Here is a 24955-nt window from a genome sequence, read left to right on the forward strand (position 1 = left end):
CTCCTTGTTGTGTAGCCAGTTTCATCATCAAGCTAGAAGAAAAATGGTTAGTCTCCAAAACGTTTCTTTTGCCAAGGCTGGCTTCTGAGAATCTGCGTCGATAGCCCTAGTTGTGAAAACATACACGTGGTGGTTTTGAAAGTTGAATTTCTCCTCAATTGTGAAAATCTTCTCGTTACTAAAAATGACGTTCTTTGGATTGAATTTTGGATACCACCCTTCTAATGTTTTGATCGTCGGAGTCTTTCTTGAGGGCCACCTGCTGTCTAAAACTTATTTTTCCGACTTTTAATTGCGGACATGCAAATTATCTTTAATAATGCAGAGAATTTTATTTATGACAAACTGTGATGACGGGCTTGTTTCCGTTAGAAACGAGCTGAATTTCGACTAATTTTCTCCCTAATCAGCTTGATTGCCTTCATTCTAGTTTCTGTTTGCCCTCTTCTTTCTTTCAATAGACCAGTTTTAAGGAACCTGTGGTAGGCGTTGTACACAGTCTTACGTTGGTTTCTTGTCAGTCCCAGCTTCTGTATGACAGCAGAAGTTTGATCTCCTTGGTGAAACAAAGCAATAATTCAATACAATGGTTTTTTTTTCATCCATTGCTGCAGTCTGAGAGAGAGAGAGAAAGAGAGAAAGAGAATAAAGAAAATGTGGCTGTAAACAAATTTTCATCATTAAATGAATATAATCGGCACATATGCGGTACCTATAAATATAATGTTAGTGTAAAATAAGCTGAAACACACTGTATGTACATGTGTGTATAATTTGTTAAAATAATTCCTATAACTACCAGTTGCCTTGCTTAGCTTTGTTCTTTTAGAGGTAAATAGGTAGACTTGAACAATTTAATAATAGTCTGCAAAAATATTTTAATCTTTTTACTAGAGATCTATTTCATTACATCATAAACAACAACGGTTGGTAGTCGATAGTCTGCTCCTCGTTTGTTGGTTAGAAATGACTATTTATCGCATGTTAAAAACCATTACGGCAGTTACTTTGTTTATTTTCTTTTTTAAATTGTAATCAATGTTCTGAGTCAAAACGGACAAAAGTAATCAGTCGATGAGAAACCATGGATTTTCACTGTTTATCTACCTAAATATGAGGGGGTCCGATTCTTAGTATTTTTATGTAGACATCATAAATGCATAACTTTCATTACCTAAACATGTCAACATTGTGGTGTGGCTGACTGAGATTTCCAAGTAAAGAGTGAATTTTATATAATTTTTAAAAATATTTGAAAAATATATAAAAAGATTGAGAAAAGATTACAATAAGCGTATGTGCTTTATAATATATCAATCAAACGAAAGTATCCTTCATCTTTTCAATCATATGTAAAAAATCTAAACATATTATTGAAGGGCTTTGAGATATCTCGCCACGCACACCTCCCATCACATTCATAAATAATCTTAATATTGTATTAATAGTATTTGTGGATGAATATCTATTAAACTATTGTTTAACGAAAAAAGAAAATGATGTAATTTATCCAAAATATATAAATTGTATAATAATTTACAAGTCTCACATCTAAAAAAATTTAACTCACAAGAGCCACACGAGGATATCAATTTGTGTGGGCATCTCATGTACACATATACACAAATAAAGAATCAAATCCTAATGATTTTATAAATAAATAATTCTTCTCTAATAGTAAAATTGTTCACACTTAAATATGTTTTTCAAAAATAATATGCACCCTCGTTAATGTGATCGATTTTAAATATACAGAGCGTCAGTTTAGAATTAATGTAACACTGAACATTCAAAACAAAAAATCCAATTTCTAAAAAATTAAAATTTTTTTAGAAGACTTCTTCAATTTGTAAATTAAAAACTTTTAAAGTACAAAAAAGAAGAGAAAAAGAAAATATCACATTAAATGAACCATATGTAAAGGAGCGACTATGTCCAAAAATATTGTTCCGATTACATTCGTGCCTCGTAGGTTTGCACCCTGGAGATCCGCTCCGGTTAAATCGCAATTCTAATGTAAATAAAAGCAACATAACTATGATAATTCTAGCAAGCTTCTCATAAGATCGATAACATCATTAAACTTACCTCCAAATCAGCGCCAGCTAAGATAGCATCTCTAAGCACGCAGTTTCTCATGTTTGCTTCTTTGAGTACAGCTAAGCGCAAATTCACTTTACTCATCTGGCTGCCTTCAAGAACAGCCCCTTTTAAGTTCGCACCTGACGAAAACCATAATGTATGGAAGAAGAAACAGCTAATAAATATAATAGTGAATAGAAACTCTACCTTCAAGGTTTGCAGTCACACTACCAGTAGATTGGGATTCAAACTTGCAATTTTTCATTGAAGATCCTTCAAGATTAACGCGTTTCATTTGTACACCTTCGAGATTGGCATCCTAAGTTAAAATAAAGCATAACTAGTAAGCTTTAAGACTAAAATTAATGAACGCATTAAAAAAAAATCAAGAATCATAATCAAATTATAACTAATTAATTTGTGAAAATAAACAAATTAAAAAGATTATACCATTACTTTGATTATATTTTATTCAAGCTTTTTTCGATGGTATCTACTACTTCCCTTATATTAGATCGATTCAAAGCTATACGTAAAAAATTAAAATCCTTAAATTCTCATGTCTTGCCCCCCTAATGTAGTTTTATTTAATAAGAAAACAACACAGAGAAAATTTGAACACGTTTTAATGAATATTAAGAGGTCGCGACAGAGTTTTAGAGTTTTGTAATATAAGGCAAATTGAGTATTTTTTAGCCAACGTGGCTTTTTTTTTATTGTCTGGAAACCGTCGCCGATAACCTTTGTACCTCTGAAGTAGATACTACTTTTGAGTTTCATCATTTGTAATGATAAAATTGTATTGTTTGATGAAGGCAAATCGTCATTAATAACCTGCAGCTATTGAATAGTTCTTAAGCCTGCACTGTAGTTGAACATCCTTATTTTGAATATGTAAATAGCTTTACCCATCCATTTTGCATGATATATTGCTCTTAGTTTTTTGAATTTGAATATTTTTGACAGAACTTATCAAGAAAAATTTTTATTAGTTCAAGAAACTCCATATAATCAGCCCTGGTTTGGGTACCTTGTAGCTGCGCAGTAGCAGATTAATCTTCTACTTTTTTCAGTGCATTAACAACTGCTTTATGTGACATACCAGTACTTAGGTTACAACGCCGTGTGCTACAATTTTCTTTCAAAGTCTCACTTTTCCTGAGTTGTAATTAGCTGCAAAGCATCCTGATGAACCATGTTAAACAAATTGTCAAAAACTGTACCTCGTTTTTACCTGAATCCTTTTTTAGTGTCAGTGTTTAAGAGTTTTTCAAACTTTGTTGTCTTGACAAATCAGTTTTCTAGCCTTCGCCTAAAACACAGTCATCTCTCTAATGACATTTCTGGAGCTATTTCAATAAAAGGATCAAAAGATTATCAACTTTGTATTACATTCATTTTGTGTAAACAAACTTAACTTCAAAGGTATCACAATACTATCACACATTGATCATTGAACATTGATGACTCATGATAAACATTTTACTTACTTTAGATGCAAGAAGTTTTGCTCTTTCACATATCAAGTACTTAATTTTATGGTGAACATTTTGAGATTAAATAAACAGAAATCTCAGATTTCATTATCTCTATAAAACTATTAACTTAGCACAATAAATTATCCTAAATGGAAATAACAAATATTAATGAAAAAATTTTAGGTTTTTGAAAAACTAAATATTTTTTACAACCTATAAATATTTTCAAGACTTTAAAATATTATCTGCATATTTTAAATATGTTGTTCCTATATTACTTAGAAGCAAATGAATCCTATATTATTTAGAAGCATATTTTAAATATGTTGTTCCTATATTATTTAGAAGCAAATGACAAAGTAAGATGGTAACTTTTGCATTTTGAGCCAGTCTAACATTATATATTTTTTCTCCACAATAAATTTAGTAAACTACAACTAGTTACCAGAGCCACTACAGTCATCCAATAACTGTATAATTATCTGAAATGTACATTATCAAAGTAAGTTTACTAAAATATCATTAATTGCTCATGAATATTTAATTATTTAATTAATGAGATTTTCAGAGCAAAGACAAAATAAACAAAAAAAAACAAAAAAAAAAACAAACAAACTATAAAAACTACCAAAAATTAAACCAAAAAGCAATACTCACATCAAGCAATGCACCAGATAAATCAGCAAGGAAAAGCTGGCATCCACCTAATGATGCATAACATAGGTTTGCACCTGACAAATTTGCATGCATGAAGTTGATAGAGCGGAGGTCCAGATAAGAAAGATCCGCACCAGAAAGGTTAACACCCTAATGAATAATGGAAAAACTATGCTAGATGACTTGATAAGTACAATCAATAAGTGTTACAAAGTTCACGCTTTTATAATGCTGAAATATTGCTTGACTTCAGTTAGAGTCTTTGAAGCATAAAACTAAATTGTAGAACCTAATAATGTATACTATGAGGAATAAAAACAAAAGAAATTATAAACATAACTCAATTCATACATGTCACTTATTGAGCAATTAAAAGTGTGAGACAGCTGAAACACAAGGTTGAAACACAATAACGACTAGAAATTGAATTATATTTACACAAATAAAATTGTAATAGTTTAATTTGTAAGGTTCACAATAATTCTGTAACTGCTTTATAATTTTTACTAACAAGTGAAGACCAGAGACAAACCTTAATCAAAAGATACTTGAAGAAACTTGTAAAAAGAGAAGAAAAAAAAATTTTTTTAAAAAAAGGAAGAAAAGGGTTTTAAGGTTTTTGGAATAAGTTTCAGAATAAATGTTTTGCATTTGTAAAGTTTTATGAAGAGGATTTTTTAAATAAGATTTGATTGCATTATTTTTATTTATAAAGTATTAAAAGAATGTATTTGAGTTCAACATTTGGGAAAAATTTTAAATTACTATAAAAGGACAGGAAAGACCAGCAGTAAGTACTATTACTATTATATATTTCAAGTGAGGAGTTAGTATATCATTATTTGCATTAATATTTTCTTAAAAATTTATGTTAATCTTAAGCGTTAGAAATCAACAGGTGTACCAATGCACGAACCTTACACACATACCATTAAAAAATACACATAATCCCACACACATTGTGAAGGGAAATCAAAACAAGCCAATACCTGACAACCTTAACATACATCAATAAAACAAACAAGCACAAAGCCATAAACAAAGAAAATCCTACCCTCACAACACACATAAATTGAATTAATATTCAAGAGAGTGACTACATTGATAATCATGTTTCACATTGAAGTCTCCATGTACCATATTTAAATAACCCTACTAATAATACATAAATAAATGGATAAACACCATATATGGAAGATTCATACCTGGCACCGTAAATTATCAATAGAGGATGTGGTCATTAGTAATCTCATAAACTCTGAGCGACTTACACAAGCTTGTGCTCTTTCTTCTGTCTATATTTAAAAAATAAATTTTTAATACCTTCAAAGAACATAAAAAATCCATGAGATAAGAATATAAAATTTGTAAGCACATAAATCTTGATGAGAATAAAAAATACAAAACAAGACAAAATAAAAACAAACAAGAAGATTTTACGACAACGCTTGATTCCAACTCTTCAATTATTGGCTTTACACCAAAAAACTTGGCTTCTTCCAATACCCCTAAAATTGCAAAAATTTATTTAAAAAAAATTTTTCAAAAAAGAATTAAATAAAATGCGTCAATTTTTTGAACATCTTTTCAAGTACTTGAACATATTACCTTTTGGATTTATACCATTATTAATAATGAGGATTCCATTTCGCATGTAGTTAAGTATAGGTTCAAAGAAGTCTGGGCTACGATCAATCAAGTAACATCCATTACAATCAATTGCACTCTGCCAATGTTCTAAAATGTTTCTAAAATTGATACTGATAAAGGAAAAGCATAATGTTTTTGTATTTTACAAAAACATTAGTTTAAGACTTACCTGTACTATTAAACATTCTTTCAAGCATAGTTCCAGGATACTTTGTCAGCGTGTTCCTAAAAGATTAAACAAATATTCTTTTTATATTCCTTGGCAGAGAAATGCAAAACTAAATCTAAAAAATAATTAATTCACCCATAGGAAGCATTTGATTTAAAAAAAAAAATTTTTGAACTATTGTACATTTAATGTGTACAATAGTTCAAAAATAAAACAGAATAGAGGTGCTTAAATTTATTTTTTGCATCTCCTGTCAAAAAATAGATTTTCAAAAAATATTTTTTTAAGATAAGTTTATATTAAGAAAAAAAAAGAAAAAAAAAAAAAAGATTAAAAAATATAAAAATATTTTATAAAAAATTCAAAGTACCTAGTTGTTGTGAAACATCTACCGCCGACATTTAACTTAATCCAGTCAGATAAACTCAAACAAGCTAAAAAAATTTTTTTGCTAAAAAAGTTTTTGATATTTTTTTCCAAACTGATAGCAAAATAACAAAAGACCTACCATCTTTAGATAGATTTAAACTTTTTTGATTAGATAATTCTGTTTGTTTGGTTGACTCTGTAACTAAACCTACCAGAAAAGGGAAATAAAAAAAAAACAAAGATTATAAAGTAAAGCATTAAAAAACATTGCAACTTGTTGATTTATTAAATACTTAAAATGAAGATCAAGGAGTGAAATAGTTTTCAAACAACTTGACAAACGTAATTTATTTAATAGTTGTGATTATGAAGTAAGATGAAATTGATTTCAGAATTTGAAGGTACAATAAAGTTGTAATCTGGAAAATATGATTAAGTTTGGGAAATATGATTATGAAAAAGATCAGCAAAAAAAAAAAAAAAAAAAGAAAAAAAAGAAAAACTTAATAAATTTTAGAAGCTTCTTATTCTTTTATAAGCATATTTTAGCATACTTTAGCATTTCTTATTTAAACTGACTGTAAAATGCAACAGCTTTTAAATGTTAATAGCAAAAACATGATTTTGATTGAACAACTATGTAAAAATAATTCAGTAATATAGAGAAGCTAAAATGAGATTTATTTAGAGTTAGAACTTTTTTCTTGATTTACTTTCTTTTAAAGAGGACTTAAATGCATTGTTTTGTGGTAAATTTCTTGTTTTTACCACTCACAATTGAATCAATCATTATTTTACATCAGGTTAAGTGAGTCAACGCCTAATATTTGTACTAAGCATTATAAAAGAAGTTTTTTTTTACCTTTAAATGGTTCAAAACAAGTTGCAAACAAAATGTCACCATCTCTTAAAAAAGAGCAATAATATTAGTTAAAAATATAATCCAATATTTGTGAGATAACAAAATAATTTACTTTCTAACATATCTGATTCTATAAAGTAGTAAGATACTGAGAATTCGATATGGCTTTTTAACTTTTCAGTAAACTTTTAAAAATCAACTTTTAAAAACCTAATGCTTTGACATAAATGAAAATAAACTAGGTTGGACATTAATGACAGAATTGTAACAAAACAAATAAAATATTGTCAACAAAAAAATACAAATAATTTAATTTTACCTCAAACAATCAACAGATAAAAGAAAACAACCATCTTCTTTGTAGAATGTTTGGATTTTCTCTTGGAAGTGTTGTGAAGCACTAGCAAGCAGATCACTGAGTGAAACTGGTAGTTTCATCTCCTATTTGTTTGCGCAAAAAATCTTATTAACTTATGAAATATTTTTAAAATGTTATAAAATTTCTTTAATATTTTAAAAAATTCATAATTAGTCTGAAAAAGTAAAAAAAAAATAAAAAAATATATACCAGACCAGGGGGTGAACATCCGTTACGGAAGATAGAAATGCAGCCAGACATTCTTGACAGTATTGCTAAATTAGTAGGAATTTTTTTGGTCAGCTGCAAAAAAACTACTTATAAATTATTTAATAACTTGTTTAATAAACAATTCAAACAAAAATTAAAATAAAAAAAATGAACCAAAGAATAAAAAACCAAAAATATAAAAAATTAAAAAGTTTGTAAATTAAGCAAAAACATTTTTAAAAGGCAAGAAACTCATGTTGTTGTTTTTCCTTCGGCAAAAATGAATAAAAACAAAGATTTTAAAACAATTTTAAATATTTACAACAGAAGTTCAGCAAATAAGAAAAACTTTAAAATAAATTGTAATTTTAGGACAAAAAATTAAAAGAACTTTTGCGTGTGAAAAACCTATGTGTATTAAACAAGTCAACAAATATCTAAATATCTTCATAAGACAGTGCTCTACAAGATAATATTTTGATGATATTTACACTCAAATTACATCTCAAAATGTTCATTAAAGTGCTATTTATTTCCCATTGTTTTTGTTATCAAACTCATATTAGCTTGCTTGAGAAGAAACAATTGTTTATGAAAATCTACAAGCTGTTGCAGTGTTGTGATAACATCTCTATTATCTTGATCATCAGCTGGAAGTCCCAACAGATTTTTTTCAAGAAATAGTGCATTTAACTTTTGAAGAATTTTTTCCGCATCATAAACTTGATCATGCAAGCTGACAGAAGATTCTCCACTAAGCGTACTAAATTGTTGTTCTAATTGATCCAGCAGTTGGAGTATACTATCGCTTTGTTGAGAAGTTTTATCTTGTTGAGAGTATTTATCTTGTTGAAATGTATTTATTGGTTGAGATGAAACAATCTGTTGAGAAACATCGATCTGTTGAGGTGGGATCATTTGTTGAATTGAACTCATCTGTTGGGACAAGATCAATTGTTGAGCTGAACTCATTTGTAAAAATTGATATGTAGAGGCAGGTTCATTCTGCTTAAAAAATGTTTTTTATTGGAACATGAATATTAACATCAACATATCAATAATGATGTACTAATATTATATTATTACATTAATATTGATATGATAATATAAAAAGACCAAACAAATTTTGATTTAAATTTTTAATGAATTATTTTATCATAAACAATGAATATGGATGCTGATTTTTATTAGAATTTGAATTCTGTTGTTGTGAGAAATATATAAGTGTGTGAGGATATATTTCTTCTAATCTGCTATTGTTCTAGAAAGATTTGAAGTTTATATTTGAATTAAAAATTTGACTAAGAAAATTATTATTCAAGTTAGGTAAGCTTTTGAAAGTTTTTTAATTGAAATTTTATTTATTTAAATATATTAAATGATAATAAATAGAAGAATAAGTTAAAAAATCCTTCTTTAGAGTTATAGTACGTGGCAAAAAGAATTGGACAACTAGACAAAGAAATTTGGGAGTTGATTTAGTTAATCAAGAAAAAACTTAAAAAGAGATGTAAAATTTTTAACAGGAATCCCTCAAAACTTATATTCCAGATAAAAATTTAACAGGAATCCCTCAAAACTAATATTCCAGATAAAAATTTAACAGGAATCCCTCAAAACTAATATTCCAGATAAAAATTTAACAGGAATCCCTCAAAACTAATATTCCAGATAAAAATTTAACAGGAATCCCTCAAAACTAATATTCCAGATAAAAATTTAACAGGAATCCCTCAAAACTAATATTCCAGAAAAAAATTTAACAGGAATCCCTCAAAACTAATATTCCAGAAAAAAGAGATAAAAAAAAGACTACATAATCAATTGATAAAAAATAGCATCATTCAAATAAAGAAAAACTGCTTCAAATTTGCAAGGAAGTTAGCAGAAAAAGTTGAAGAAGACAGATTATTTGGAACAGGATTAGAGATCAAGGATTTGAAGGCAGACAAGAAACCTTTTTTACTACATATGAAACAAAGATTAGCATTTGATTAAAAAATATACCAATGTCATTAGACTACTGGAAGAAGTGTTATTAAAATAGGAGTCAAAGTATAGCCTAAAATCATCTAACCTTTCAGCAAGACAATGATTCCAAGCATACAGAAAAGGAAACACAAAAATAGTTCATTGAAAATACTGTAGAAGTGATGGAATGGCTGGCGCAGTGGCAAGATTTAAACCACATTAAGAATTTATGGAAAACTTCAGACCATAAGATCAGAGTCATTTAAAAGAATGAAGATCTAAAAGATATGATCTTGAAAGCTTGAGACTAAATTAACCTAAAAGAGACCAAATATTTGACAAAATCAATACAAAGATGTTTAACAGCTGCAATCAAAACAACAGGTAAGTAACAAGTAAGTTAACAAAAAAAAAAAAAGGTATATTTTAGCATTTTTTAAAAAAATGCTAAAATATAGTTGTTTTTTTTTGCTCACTGTAAAGATATATAAGCACACACATATACTGTGAATCTAGTGGTGATATTATTTTGTAAGGTTACTATGTGTTTTTTGTAAAAAATTTTGTTTTAGATTTATGAACACCTTCTAAGTATTTTTTTTTTCTTTTGCTATATGGCAAACAATATAACACCCTAATGTAACACCCTAATTGAACAACATAATATAATTATAGAAATTTAGTATGTTAACCTGGAAATTGGAGTGATATTTAGTAAATATGACGATATTTGTCAAGTCTATTAAAAACTAAAAAATTAGTAAAATAGTAATAGCATACACAAATTCACCAGGAGAAAATAGGTGAATTTATTAAAACTTACAAGAAGTTAAAAATAAAAATTTTTACATTTGTTAAAATATCAGTCAAGCATTAATATAAAAAAAGACTAAATAAATAGATTCAAGCAAATGATTTAAACACACATGTATGTACAAAACATCTTGATTTTCAATCACATACAACACCAACAACCATTATAACAGCAATAACAACAAACAACTTTTGAATTAATTCTTTACTTATTATATAAAAATCTACAGAATATGTTGCATATATTTCAGTAATATGGATTCCAATTGCTTTCATCAGCAGGTTGTAGCTCACCAATCACTAAAAGAATTATATCAACAAACCACCAAATGCCCAATCCACCAAGAGTTAATAACTTCCCAACAGCTGTTCCTGTATGGCCCAAACAAAAACGGTCAACACCAAAAAAACCTAGCACAAGTGAATATAAAAGCGTGGTAACAAAACAATGGCCAGTGTATCTAAAAGAAAAATAATGCCCAGCCTATCTAAAGAAAAACAATGACCAGTCTTTCTAAAATGAAAATAAAGGTATATGTATCTAAAAAAAAAAACAAAAACTTTTTGACAAAACTATTAAATTAGTAAAGAAAACATAGACATACTTGATGCATGGCACATTTCCTCTCAGAAAACTTTTATTGCCATAACACTCAATACCTTCAAGAACTCTACAAATAACTTTGGTAAATAATACATCTTCGTAACGGATACCTCCGTACTAAAAATAGACAAAGACTCCATAAAATTAGCCTAATAATAATTTTCTAAAGCAAAATTTTTCATAAAAAATGACACTAAAAGAATAGAGATAACAACAAAGATCAAATTTACTTCTATATACACAAAAAACATATTTAAAATTTTTATGCAAGGTCCTAAACTTTAACTTTATGTTAGATAAATGTAAACTTCATTTTAACAAAAAAAAACTGAATGAATACCAAAGTATTTAATAATAATTTTATTGTAGTCTAAAGCTTTTCATATATATTAATAAATATGTTAATACTAATAAATTATATCGTTTGCTTTCCAGAAAAACTCTCAATGACTGCTGTTCCTGATAACTCTTTAAACAATTATCAAATGAAACCAATTGAAAAAGTTTTAAACCTATATTAAGTTAAAAAGCTTTAAATCTATATAAAGTTGAGTGTTGTACTGTTGTTTCTTGGAAATATTCAGTTTTGTATTTGGATTGATTGTTTTTTCCCTATTTTTTTCTTCTCAGTATTATAACAGAGTGACCACTACCAAAATCACTCAAGGAATTTCAGCTTTGGTTTGTACACAGAACTTGACCACTTTGAAGTTTTTGGAGGACAGATCTTAGTGATGTTATTTTGACTGAAACTAAAGAGCTTGGATTACATTTGATAATTACATTTGATAAAAACTGTTAGGTGTGCACTTAACAGTTTGTTTTTCATATACTTTATCATAAGAATAAAGTATAATATATAAATACATTTTTTCATTAAATACATCATGTTTTAGAGATTATGATAAAAGTGATAAGAAGATCTTTAATCAATGCAGAAATGTTACCTAAATAAAAATTCTCCATCCTACTTTTTTTATTGTTATCTTCTATGTTCCTTTAAAAATACGTTTTCTATAATTTTGATTTCTTCATTAAGTTTGTGCTTGAACTTCAGCTCAGATACTGAAGTTCAAAGGATTAAGGTCAGGAGAGCTAGGTGGCCGGATATTTTTGGGCCAGAATTTCAGGTGATTAGTAAACTATTGCTGGGTAATACTAGATTTGTGACATGAAGCTCCATTTTGAATATAAACATAATTTGCAGATAACTGGCTTGAACCCAAGGAAAGATGTGAGGCTTCAGAACTCTTTAAATGTTGGGCATCCATTTTCAGCCCAGAAGGTAGAAATATTGGTGGCATTTTTCTTACCATCAGAATTGACCAATCCAAAATCATGATCTGTGATTAATGCTTTGTGTGAGGAGCAAACTTGACCTTGGGATATCTGAGACCTTCAAAGATGAGATAAACTGATCATGACAGGAATTTGAAACCATATTCACTATGAAATACTTTTTATCTAAGAAGAGGATAATTGGTGCCTTCTTCATAAGGATAGATCTGATCTTCTGACATTTTTCAAGTCTGGAGGCCTTTAACTTTCAATGAGCATAAATCTTTTTGTCCTAGTTAAAGACCATGCATCAAATTCCCTCACAGCCTTTCTGACAGAGCAATCACTTACCCTAAGATATGCTTTTCATTGACTTAACTGGGTTGGTCCAGATCCTCCTCTTGATCTTGTTGACAAAATCCTGGTGAACAATTAAAAAAAGTCTGCCACTTCCAGGCTTCCTTTTCTTGGTTTTACAAACCTCTAGCATCTTCTTCATATTGTAAACAGTCCTTTTGTGGACCTTAAGATCTTGAACTAAAATGAATTAACAGCTTTGACAACCTCCACAGTTTTTTTATTTGCCATTCTTTCAGCAAAATTATTTTAAGGGTTTATTTACATTTTTTATATATTTGAAATTATTGAAATCTTTTGAAAAATTATTTCTTCAGAAAAAAGCTTAATATAATCACAAAACCTCATCAAAGTTGAATACATGTGTACAGTAATTTATTTTAAGTCAATTATTAAACATATTGAATCTGATGTATAAAAATTGTACCATTAAAAGTTTATTTTATTAATATCAAAGTATAAAGAGACACATTTTTAAAAATATAGACCCAAAATTATTTTGAATCTTGAAACATTTGTTTTCTAAAAATAGAGCTTATATGTGCCATTAAAAATTCTTTTTATTCTGCAAGAAAATAGAGATAATTTGGCAACTTTATATTAGAAAATAAAAACCAGTAAAAACTCATTTTCCATGCAATTATAAACATAACATAAACATTAGTTTGTATATTGTCTAGTAAAATACAATTAAGAATTCAGAAATTACAATACAAGAATTAACTTGTATCACCCTCTCTAGTTTTATAGTTATAAGAACATAGTTATAAAGTTCAAAAATAAGGACTACCCTTATCAGGTGGAGTGTTTATCAATGCTCCTTTTGTCTACATTTGTCTGTCAAAGACATTTACAGTGAGTTAATTAAACAACTTAATCTGACATATCAACAAGATTTTAACAAACAATTTTGGAACATAAAAATTATAGATTTTGACTTGTTTCTAAGTTCTTTTTTTATAAAAATTTTATAATCTTCATATTTTATGTAACTTATTGCACCTACAAGCTAGCTTTGAAATATGTTACTATTGTAAACTGCTTTATAACTTTGACACCTGGTGATCACTAGTGCCTCAATACCATTTTTATTGAGGTAGTAGTGATATCAAACCAGAAACATACTTGCTATGTTACCTACCATTCAATATTTTGTATGGTATCTCTATCAAACACTTTAGAGAAGCAGAAGGAAAAAAATGTATTACTGATAAATTACACATTTCTTGCCCTACTAAATCAGTAAGAAAGTTTGAAGAAAATCTATCAAAAGAGTAGAATATGACTTGAAGCATATTCTAGAATTTCCATCAGAGAAACTCCCAAGTGAATTGAGTCTTGGTATTGAGAAAAAATTGTGAGTGAAGGAACTTTTTTTTAAGAATAAATTTAGATCATTTAAGGCATTTTCTGCAAATGAGTTCATTTTGTAAACAATTGTTTAGAAAGGGCAGATAGTTAGTGACCTTTTTAAAAGATCATCTGATTTTTATACTACACCAGTCATCAAATTCATCTACCAACAAGTATCGTTAACTTTGGAAAAAGCCAGAATTGTTTCATTATAGCACTGGATTATCTAACTTAAAAATATTTTCCATGAGTAGACAGTTTTGATGAAGCATAAAGATCAAGAAAAAACATACAGATCACTCCATGAGTCAAAGAAGACCATCGTTAATGATAGCCTACAAAATCATCTATATTAGGCACATTCATTGTTCTGAAAATCAGGTTTTAACTGCTAAGGAAAGCCATGCTAAGAAAGCTGCTAATAAAAATAAAGTCAGCATTTCAAAACTCATTATTATCTAAGAACTACCACAGGTGTCTTACCCTCTATTTTAAGCAACTTTTTTAGGCAAAATTTGATTTATTAACTATATTTCAGCTTTCAGCTGGGTTTGCCAACCTCTAAATGTCAATAATTTAAAAAAAAATAATAATAAAACAATACTATTATCTGAATGGAATAAACAGGCCAAACAAACAATTTAAGTTTGAAAATTATATTTTGTTTCATAATGTGCAAACATACAACATCTATATGTAAAATACTTAGTTTAGATAATAAATAGTTAATGGAATACTTTAGATTTAACTTGATTGAAAAAATCTTACCTTGTAACACCCATATCCAAGAGTCTCTCGTGTTGTCTTGTTAACAGTTATTGGGTCATCACAGGAAATAAATTCATCTGGCCTAAAACAATTTTATCTATAACTATTAAGTCTGAAACAACTTTTATAACTTTGGTAGTTTTCTTTCAAGAGAAGAACTTAGTGTACAAAATCAGTAAAAATTAATATCTATCTGTATCAAACTTTTATCAGCTAAAAACTTTCTTATACTTATTTATTGAATGACTTTTTTCTGATCCTTGCAAATACAATAGCTACATGGTATAAGTGGGTATAATATATATTTTTGACTACTCAATTTATCTAAATATGGTTTTTGAATTTTAAATCAGTATGAAGAATAATTTTTGTAAATGATGATATAACTTTATTTTAAAATTTTTTATTTTTACAACTTTTATTTAAAAGTAAATTAGTTATTTAATTTAATGAAAATAATGCTAAGAATTTATTAGAAGAGTGAATAGGAATTAAGAGAAAAATTATCTTAATAATATAAAATTATTATTTATACACCATTTACGGTTGCTTAAATACTAGTTAAATTTTTAAAGTATTTATACAAAAAAATAAAACTTTTTTACTTACAAATAAGAACAATAAACCAAAGGACTTAAAGGATTAAAAAGATCTTTTGAGCAGTTGACTGGACTTTCACAACTAGATTGTACTTCTTGTAAAAACGTAAATACAAAAAATATTCCAATTGAGAGTCTCTTTATCATGTACATACTCATGAAATTCAAATAAAATAATTCACGATTTTACAAACATAATAAATTGATGTAAAGCGCTCACATATCGGAACACCAAAAAACTGCTGAGTAAGAAAGAATCGTGATAATTTTTATGGCTCTTTGCATTTCGCGGAGCCTTTCCATCAAAATGTCACTTCTACTCCACAATCAAATTAAAGACTTACCCTTTTAAAATAACGTTTATTAATGGGTAGATCTCGTTCGAGATCACCTCGTAAAAAAGGTAATATTTAAATATATTATTGGCAGTTCTACTTAACGCACTCATAATTAGTATAAGAAATAGCTTTCCAATACTCTTGGCTCTGTAAAGATCTAATTAACTCAAGTTTTAAATCATCATTCATTACATTAAAATACGAAATAATCTGCGTTTTAATTGTTAAGTGTATTTTACAAAAATCAAAAAAGCTGTAACGTTCAAAATAATTTCTAAGCTAGTAATTTATTTGTTTAAGAAAAAAAAATTAACCTATGCTTCTTTGTCGGTATTATAAGGGTACTTATGTTCAATTTAAAAAAGGGTTAATCGCATTCATGTAAACTGTATAAAATAAATACTCCTAGGCAGATTTAAAATTATTAAGCAACTCAGGCTATTGCAAAATTTGATTATTCATGAAGGTTATAGAATTTTAAAAAATACTCTAATAGAAATGTACTTTCATGGAATGGTTTATCTTACTTTTAATTATGGTTATATGTAATTCATATGTATTATTTTAATTTTTACCTTGATTTGCATCAGTTTTCATAATGTTATGTATTTCTAGAAAGAAGACGTTCTAGAAGCAAAGAGCGCTTAGACAAGTTTGGGCGAGATGGTATTAAACAGTATTAACTGATAACTAGTTAATGATAAAATAGTATTTATACATTTATAATAATTTAAATAACTTCTCAAAATGCTATATAGAAAAATAAGGTATAAAAATTTTTCTTTCTGGTTAAAATTCATTTTGATTTTAAAGAACCTTCTTTTTTAATATTTATAAGTGTCCTTTCTTAATGATCAGTGTTAGAATTGTTCATGTTTACTTTTTAATTTGTTATTGGAATTTTTAAGAGAGCTCTTATAATAGTTTTAATTAGTCTAAAATAAACTTCATCATAATTTGTAACCATTTCCATCAATAAGTATATATACAAGTTTTATTCTTTTGGAAGATTATTTCTGGAAAGATGAGTAATTTCAAAAATTTTTTTATCAGTGGGGCGCGTAGATAGGCGTCCTCCACGAGATGAACCACGAAAAAAGGAAGATTTCACTGCAAGAGATGATTTAAGAAAACGAAATGAAGAGCACTACAGTGGAAGTAAAGATTACTATGGAAGCAGCTATCAGCCACCAAAAGAGGATGAACGCTATGAAAGGTAGTTACTTTTCTCTTTTTTATAATCTTACAATCTTTTATATGATATTATAAAACATCTTTTTGTATCAAAAATGTTTTGGAAAGCTTACTTTACATTGTATTTTTTGGGGTTCATCCTATATTGTGTTAACTCATACTTAGTGGATTGAAATTTTAAAAATAAGTGCTGAAATTTGAGATTAAAATTAAGATATCTGTATTGTTGTTGTTATATTTTTAAGTCAGTTATTTTGTAATTTTTTTTTTGAAAAAAAAAATAAGTAAAACTTCTAAAATTTTATGTGATCATTTATTATTAAAAATAGAGTAAAAACTCTTTAAAGCTGAATCACTTTTTCTGAAGTTGTTATTTATTTTGTACCTTTGTAGTACAGTTAAATTATGTCCGCACAATACTGACTTGCTAAGTTAAATATTTCTATTTTAAAGTAGTAAATTTGAACTGAAATTAAAATGCAGAAGTATTTTAAAATACATGAAGTAATAATTTAATATAAAACACACACACAAATCAATAAACAAAGTTTTTAAAGAAACCATTGCTTAGTATAACTAAGTACCAGAAATGAAATCAAAGTTAGTTTTCCAAGTCTTAATCCAAGCCACAGATAAAGGTCAAGAACATAAGCCAATTACTTTTTGGTTCAAAACCTAGGCTAAAGTCATTTAAGGCTGAGATAAAGGCCAAGGACTTAACATTCAATGCCAATGTTAGTGTTATGATGACTTTTGAAAAATTTGTTTTACTATGACTTTCTTTTAAGGTCTATTCTTTGCAGGTGGATCACTATTTTTTTTTTTTTTGTCTACTTTTCATTGAAATTTTCAAAACAACTAAGAAGTTTTTTATTTCATATATTTTCAAAGTAACTACCTCAAAGAAGTGTAATTTAAAAACCCTTCAAAGAAAACTGAATAAAGTTTAAAAATTAATTTTAATATATCATAGACTAAAAGTTATATAAAGTTTTTGATGTTGAAATGTAATAAAATAAGCTGTGTATGAGGTATTGACAAATTTCCCATGTATCCCATTATGTATGGAATATGACATTGTTCAAATATCTGCTGTGGCTTCATGCGGTGCCACAGATTCAAGAGGTCCAATTTTCAATTACTCTCCTGCATAGATTTGACTGAATTTGAGTGATGGCCTGGGTTATGTTGACTTTGAGGGCATCAGTTGATTGTGGTTTATTGACATAGACCTGTGGCTTTAGAAAATCCCACTAGAAAAAGTTCTATAGGGTCAAATTGCATGAACATAGTGGCCAAGTCACATCACATATGAGATATGAGTTGGTCATACAATTTGACCCTGTAGAACTTTTTCAAATCTTTCATCCAGAATATTGATTGTGGCATTTTCGGTGAGGCATGGAATGCTGTCCTGTTGGAACAATATGTTGTTTGTGTCCATATTATTTAATTAGGGTCAAAATCATTGGTCAGTAGAAATGTTCTTGGCTGATCTGACGTTCCTTTGAAGTATGGTGTTGGCTGATTGTTTACACTAATGAACACTCATTTTGTGTCAACATGGACTGGTCCCTATTGGAAAACCCTTTATAACAAAATTATATTTGAAATAAGGTTTTAAGTTGCAATTTTTCACTACATTGAAAATAAAATATATTTCTCTTATATGAATACTGGAGGCTAAAAGCTTGAAGGCCTCTCCAGATCTTTAACAAAATAAATAATAATTGAGCTGTAGCAACAAACAGAAGGTTATTTTAGTTTGAGAGGAAGGTTTTTTTTGGTTGTGCACAATGAATTTGGCTGATTTTAAAATGAAATATATTTACAATTCAATCTACTTCATTATATTCACCATTTATTCATGGAGCATCAACTTAAAGAATGATGTAAAGCATTATAGTTAGCTATAAGATTTTATTTAAAATTCTATTTTTTAAGATCATACTAGCCATCATGACTTACAAAAGTGTGTTTGATACTTGACTTTGTTTTGTTCATAACACTCAATTGTCTTCTTAGAAAAAGGAATTAATGCTTAATCTGGTCAGAAAAGTGTTAAAATGTTGTGCCTCTTGATAAATGGCAGCAATCTCTTTTTCAGACACTCCTTGACGTAGGTTTGAATAAGGAATAGAGGGCACAACTTCAAATTGATGAGGTATATATGAAAAAATTTCTCAGTCTGAGTTTATTTTAAAATGGTTTCAACATCTTTACCTTAAATAGAATATAAAATAATTTTAAAAAGTTGAATAAAATAGATATTAAATGTATTAGTAAAAAATAAATAAAAGCAAAACACTTTTTGATCTTTGTCTACAATGAAGCATTTCATTTTCTTGAAGCAGTAATTTGTACAACTTTTTGAATGGTGAATACCTTTCTTGTCACTGTCCAGACTACGTTTTGATATTTTTAACTTATGTTATGTAGAAAAACCATTTGGTTGAAGCACTATATAAACAGATGATTTACTACATTTGAATTTTTGGTTAAATATCTCAAGAACTGCATTAAATTCTTGAAAATTGAAACCTTAATGTTTCTCACTTTCAGTTTGTTTTGAAATCTGTTCTTTTTTCTACTTCATGATTTTCTTTTAATAAATTTTGACTGTCTGCAGCATCTGATAATGTATTCTACTGTTGGTACCAAAATGTTTAATTCTTTTTGTCATTGCAGAATGTAAAGTTACTGGATTTTTTAAATAAAATTCCAAGACTCTCTCTATACAAAATTTCTTCGGCAGACTAATCTTTGTTTTTATTTTGTACTATTTATCAAAGTAAAACTAATATTCTGAAGTATTTATGGTAAAAAAGTGAAATAAATTGAATGTGTTGTAAAGATATTTCATTTTGAAATCTGAAAAAATTTTATTGCAAGCACCCAATATTATTTTCTAGCTTTCTTTTTTTTTTGGGTCAAAATCAACTTGTACATTCTTTTTTCTTTTGTTATGCTAAGGTACAAAAATCACTGTCATCTTAGTTTTGAGCAGTATTTATAAACCTACGGCTTATCAGTTTTTAAAATAAAATATTACCAAGCAACATTGTAAAAATAAATAGTACAAACTGAAACTAATGAGGTCTTAAAATAAATTTCAAGACCTTATTAGTTACAGTTATTAACAGCAGCAACTCATAAAAATAATAGCACAGTAAAAATGTACTTAAATTAAAATACACATAAAGTAAATTGAAATACTAAAAACTTTAAGTATTTAAAAAAATAAAAAATTTTGTTTGAATTTTTTTTATTTTTAAGTGGCAAAATTTTAAGTCCATTTTATTTTTTTTCTTAAATAATGGTGAGTTGGTCGACTATTTTTTTTATTACTTCAATAATTCTATTTGGCATTGAATAAGATTTCTTAATTCATCTGAGGTTATTTGATCCAAGCATTCCTTCATTCTTTCTTTTAACTCATTGATATTATTAAATTACTTTCCATTTGTATAAACCAAATGAACCAAATTACTCCATATGTTTTCAATAGGAATTAAGTCTTAGGTATTTGGAGGCAATTGATACATTTTTTTTCTTTGTTTGTATCCAATTTTTTGTATGTTTTGAGCTATGGACACTAGCTCCATATTTTTGATACTTATTTTTTTAAAGTAAGGTTACAAAGTTTCTTTCAGTAGTTCTGTAAAGTCTTCAAAATTTAGAGAATACCTTTAGAAAATAAAGCTTGATTTTCCTCTACTTCCTAAGGCTGGCCAAACCATTAAACTACCGCCTCTAAAATTGTTTAGATGAAATTTTTTCTTTCTTAAATTGTGCCAGTAATTCTGAAAACTATTAGGGTCATCTAAATTGAACTTCTTTTCATCAGACCATACAACATCATTCCAATCTTACATTGTTTCAATGCAATTTCTATCAAACTCAAGTCTAGCTTCTTTTTGTCTTTATTTCTTATGATTAGTTAATGTATTTGATTTGATTACTTGCTAAATAGTTCAAACACTTGCAACTAATGATAAATCACTTTTTATCTTTCTGCAGTGATTGTTGAATTGCTTACTAATTTAAAAATTCCTTGGTGAATCCTTTTATTAACTATCTTTTTATGTCCTCTTGTTTTCTTAAAAACATTCCCATTTCTCCCTTTAAGATAATCATTAAAAAGAGTCTTCAATCTGTTTATATTTTTTACTATTTCTCTTTTACTTAGGTTCTTTGAATAAAGATCATTGATTTTATCTCACTTGTAATCAGTGATGTCTTTTGCTTAGCCTATTTTTTAAAATAACCAAGATAATCTTAAACAAGTATAATTTTAAAAATTCGTAGTAAGTACAACTTATAAAATAATTTAGAGAAAAATTAAATCAAAAACGTTTTAAAAAAAAGAAATTGGTTTTAAATTTTTTTCGGTTTGAAAATATTATTGGTTTCAAATTTTTCAGATATTCATGCATATATGTAAGCTATTATTTGATAGAGTAATAAAATAAGAATTAAAATAAGAACTTAAAATAAAGAACTTAAAATAAGAATTTAAATGATTATTTAATAAAGAAGTTATAAATTTTTATGAGGTGGTCTAAAAATTTTGGCACAGAGTGTTTTTTATATATAGAATATGAAATATCCTAAAAGTGGTTATGTAGCAATTTTAAAATTTCTGTCATTATAGTTTTAAAAACTAATTTCTTGTCTTTGGCATCAATTAAATGCAAGGTAAAATGCTTAAGCTCCAAGGTTGATTCCAAAGTCAAGACCCAAAAATTGGCACATTGAGAGCAAGCTCATGACTATAGAGCTTACCAAATTTTTCACCATAGGGTTTGGTTTAAAATTTTTTGTCCACTAGGCAGTTCTACTGAATTAACTGAAGCATCAATTTCAACCTCAGAATAAGATAACAATCTTGACTAAGCAAACAAAAACATTTAAAATAAGAAGAGCATATTGTAGTAGATATCATAAAGGATAACTGTAAAAAATGAAGATGGTGGTCAAAGTAAATGATCCAAAAAAAAGAAAAAATTATAAAAATAGATTATTTAGATTCTGCTTTATGGTAAAACTTAGTAAAGTGCAGGCAAAGTGAGAAAATTTTAATTGAAAATGGTCCAAAACAAGTAAACTTTGAGTACCTTTTAGCTTCAAAAAAAATCAGCTGAGTCTGGAATATCGTGATTTAAATCAACTGAATCTGGGATGTCATGATTTTGTTGTTGTTTAGTTGACCACAATTAAAAGTATAGTGTGTTTGTACATGTAGGTAGGTAGTATAGTGTGTTTGTACATGTAGGTTGGTAGGTAGGTAGGTAGGTAGGTAGGTAGGTAGGTAGGTAGGTAGGTAGGTAGGTAGGTAGGTAGGTAGGTAGGTAGGTAGGTAGGTAGGTAGGTAGGTAGGTAGATAGATAGATAGATAGGTAGGTAGGTAGGTAGGTAGGTAGGTAGGTAGGTAGGTAGGTAGGTAGGTAGTTAGGTAGGTAGGTAGGTAGGTAGGTAGGTAGGTAGGTTGGTTGGTAGGTAGGTAGGTAGGTAGGTAGGTAGGTTGGTAGGTAGGTAGGTAGGTAGGTAGGTAGGTAGGTAGGTAGGTAGGTATGTATGTATGTGTGTATGTATATGCTTTAAATGTTAGTAGCTATCGTCAGCCACCACCTCCGCCACTTCCTCCTACTGGATTAGCTTTCAATCGACCTGAACAAAGTGAACACCTTAGGCATCGAGGAAAAGAGCTACAAACAGGTGATTCAAAGCTTACAGTAAATTTTTAGAAACAAATTTTAAGCATTAAATTTTTTAAATGCTTAACACTAAAGTTTGTTTTAATACATTTTCATGGAATGTTCAAGCTGTCTATCTTTATATGTTTTAGATTTTGTTTTTTCTTCTAGCTAAAGACGATGATGATGATGCAAAAAAGATTCAGCAGCTCATGGGTTTTGTTGGATTTAATACTTCAAAGGTCACAGTTTATCGGGTTTTATTTTGTTTTGTTTTTTTTTTTTCTTGTAAATCAATTTTAAAGAGCTATTAAGCTGACATAGTGTTTTGTTATCTTTAGAACAAGCATGTGGACGGGAATGCTGATGGATGTGCAAAGATTAACAAACCAAGGAAGTTTAGGTAAAGTCTTTAAAATGCTACAGTAGCTATCAAGTTTTAAAAAGTCGATAGTTTATCTCACAAAACGACTTTTAAAGCTTTGTTTTAAGTTCCAAATAAACCTAGAAAATATTGAGTTATATATACTTCTGTAGGTTTTGAATTTCTGCTCCATATTTAGTTTCTGAATAAATTATAAAATAACAACTTCATGTAACTTTCTTTTCGATCTAGACAATATATGAATCGACGCGGTGGATTCAACAGACCTTTAGATTGGGTTCAATGAGCAATACGGATTGCATACTTCTACGATAGTCAACGTGATGCAGCAATTTTCCGATTTTTTTAAAGCTGTTTAATTAAAAATGAATTTGAGATATCCAAAAAAAAGAGAAAAACGAACCTTAAAAGATTCTTTAAGTGACGACCTTAGCATGTTTAAATTAGTTAATTCAGTTAATAATTATCGATGACATGAGTAATTAGCAACCTTTTAATAAATTCTTTTGTTGCTCCAGTGCAACGCTAATACCTAAATTACAATTCATTTGAACGAGTTTTTCTTTATTAAGTGGATGTTTAAAATAACCTGAAATTTTTTTCTTCTTTTCTTATCAGCAACTAAATGTAAATAATTCCATTTAAAAAGTGACTCGTGTAAGAGAAGTTTTAATTGTCTTTGGTATCTTCCTTAGTTAGCTAACTTATCAGCATCCCACACTTCGTTGTTTACTCTACATCAGTGCGCTTATACGAACATGACTGATAATTCGAGGATTGGAATTGAAAATTCTCCTCCATCAAACAACATACGTTCAAAGATTTTCTATGTGAAATGTATTAAAAGGTGAAAGCGCTCCAAAAAAAAATCTTTTGAATTCATGAATAAATAACCGTCTCGGTTTTCGACATTTTTGACCGTTAATATCTCATTAGTATAAAGGATATTACATTTTTTAAGTTGTTACACGCAACCAGGGCCGCCGAGAGGGAGGGGCCAAAGGGACAGTTTGTCCTGGGCGGCAGATTTCGATGGGGCGCCAGATGCCGAAGTAAAATAAAAATAGTTTTTTTAATCTTAAAATGCCATAATTGAAATGTATATATTACTCGCGTTATATTATTTTTAATTCCTTTTAAAAATAACAAACTGTGAATACAATTTCGAAATAATTCCATTCAGAATTTAGAAAGTAATAGTAAATACTTTCCAACTCTTTACGATCAACTTATTTATGGTAATTCATGTTTAAGATTTATATTTAACTATTGAAATATTGATTTATGACATTAGCTTTTTGAGTTTATAATTTTTTGATGAGTTTGCGTAGTTGACAATGCTTTTGTTTTATTGATGCGTACGGTTATTTATAGGAACTGTTAATAATGAATCGTAAAAAACTTTCTGGTGCCTAAAATAGGGCATTGGCTTCCAAAAGGGTAAAAGAATGTGAAAAAAATAAATAAATACTCCAAGAATTACGTTGGTTTTACAAAGCTACTTTTATCAAAATACTGGTTTGAAGGTGATTTAGTAGAATATATATATATATATATATATATATATATATATATATATATATATATATATATATATATATATATATAATTTTTGAAGTAATTTACGAATATTTTCGAAATTAATCATTTTTCACCCAATGCCAATATCCGTTGCAGAGGGTGAAAGATCTTTTAGTAAACTTAAGATTATAAAAAACCATTTCAGAGCCACCATAGGACAAGAGCGACTTTCAAACCTTATGA

General features: G+C 28.1%; 3 protein-coding genes across 8 annotated transcripts; 1 reads left to right on the forward strand and 2 right to left on the reverse strand.

Moving 5' to 3' along the window:
- Window positions 1–1684: 1684 nt before the first annotated feature.
- Window positions 1685–10847, reverse strand: LOC145180526 (BTB/POZ domain-containing protein KCTD9-like). 5 transcript variants are annotated; one of them, XM_090081843.1, is made up of 14 exons: window positions 10829–10847; window positions 7836–7900; window positions 7587–7708; window positions 7268–7311; window positions 6545–6613; window positions 6407–6470; window positions 6037–6092; window positions 5826–5954; window positions 5658–5725; window positions 5423–5512; window positions 4218–4367; window positions 2290–2401; window positions 2089–2222; window positions 1778–2011 (listed from the first exon to the last, which is right to left on the reverse strand). In XM_090081843.1, the coding sequence occupies exons 2-14, from the start codon at window positions 7884–7886 to the stop codon at window positions 1898–1900; spliced, it is 1203 nt and encodes a 400-aa protein (XP_089937969.1). In that variant the 5' UTR covers window positions 7887–7900; window positions 10829–10847; the 3' UTR covers window positions 1778–1897. The 5 variants fall into 5 exon arrangements, 3 of the variants coding, with proteins under 3 accessions (XP_089937970.1, XP_089937969.1, XP_089937968.1); XM_090081842.1 differs by lacking the exon at window positions 10829–10847 and adding an exon at window positions 9913–10085; XM_090081844.1 differs by lacking the exons at window positions 2089–2222; window positions 10829–10847 and adding an exon at window positions 9913–10087 and having other exon boundaries at window positions 1685–2011.
- Window positions 10810–15822, reverse strand: LOC145180299 (TM2 domain-containing protein 2-like). Its single transcript, XM_080055167.2, has 4 exons — window positions 15589–15822; window positions 14980–15061; window positions 11225–11340; window positions 10810–11080 (listed from the first exon to the last, which is right to left on the reverse strand). Exons 1-4 carry the CDS (start codon window positions 15735–15737, stop codon window positions 10867–10869), a joined length of 561 nt encoding a protein of 186 aa, XP_079911293.2. The 5' UTR covers window positions 15738–15822; the 3' UTR covers window positions 10810–10866.
- Window positions 15819–23869, forward strand: LOC145180300 (uncharacterized). Of its 2 annotated transcripts, none has more exons than XM_080055168.2 (7): window positions 15819–15981; window positions 16532–16582; window positions 16970–17132; window positions 22722–22828; window positions 22978–23048; window positions 23148–23209; window positions 23423–23869. In XM_080055168.2, exons 1-7 carry the CDS (start codon window positions 15945–15947, stop codon window positions 23475–23477), a joined length of 546 nt encoding a protein of 181 aa, XP_079911294.2. In that variant the 5' UTR covers window positions 15819–15944; the 3' UTR covers window positions 23478–23869. The 2 variants fall into 2 exon arrangements, with proteins under 2 accessions (XP_079911294.2, XP_089937971.1); XM_090081845.1 differs by having other exon boundaries at window positions 22725–22828.
- Window positions 23870–24955: the final 1086 nt, after the last annotated feature.

Source organism: Hydra viridissima, unplaced genomic scaffold (assembly GCF_058129835.1).
Source record: "Hydra viridissima isolate aposymbiotic clone 2 unplaced genomic scaffold, HvirCarnegie_v1 scaffold_3, whole genome shotgun sequence".
NCBI lineage: Eukaryota > Metazoa > Cnidaria > Hydrozoa > Anthoathecata > Hydridae > Hydra > Hydra viridissima.

Coding starts and splice junctions, on each gene's coding strand:
- LOC145180526 (XM_090081842.1), bottom strand. CDS start 9,940: ATGCTTGGAATCATTGTCTTGCTGAAAG. Junction 7,709..7,835: donor GATGTTCACCCCCTGGTCTG/GTATATATTTTT, acceptor GCAAACAAATAG/GAGATGAAACTACCAGTTTC. Junction 6,093..6,406: donor AGATGTTTCACAACAACTAG/GTACTTTGAATT, acceptor TTAATCTTTTAG/GAACACGCTGACAAAGTATC.
- LOC145180300 (XM_080055168.2), top strand. CDS start 15,945: ATGGGTAGATCTCGTTCGAGATCACCTCGTAAAAAAG. Junction 16,583..16,969: donor AGACAAGTTTGGGCGAGATG/GTATTAAACAGT, acceptor TTTTTTTATCAG/TGGGGCGCGTAGATAGGCGT. Junction 23,210..23,422: donor AACAAACCAAGGAAGTTTAG/GTAAAGTCTTTA, acceptor TTTTCGATCTAG/ACAATATATGAATCGACGCG.
- LOC145180299 (XM_080055167.2), bottom strand. CDS start 15,737: ATGAGTATGTACATGATAAAGAGACTCTCAATTGGAATATTTTTTGTA. Junction 11,341..14,979: donor TTGGATATGGGTGTTACAAG/GTAAGATTTTTT, acceptor GTCTATTTTTAG/TACGGAGGTATCCGTTACGA. Junction 11,081..11,224: donor GGAAATGTGCCATGCATCAA/GTATGTCTATGT, acceptor TTTTTCTTTTAG/ATACACTGGCCATTGTTTTG.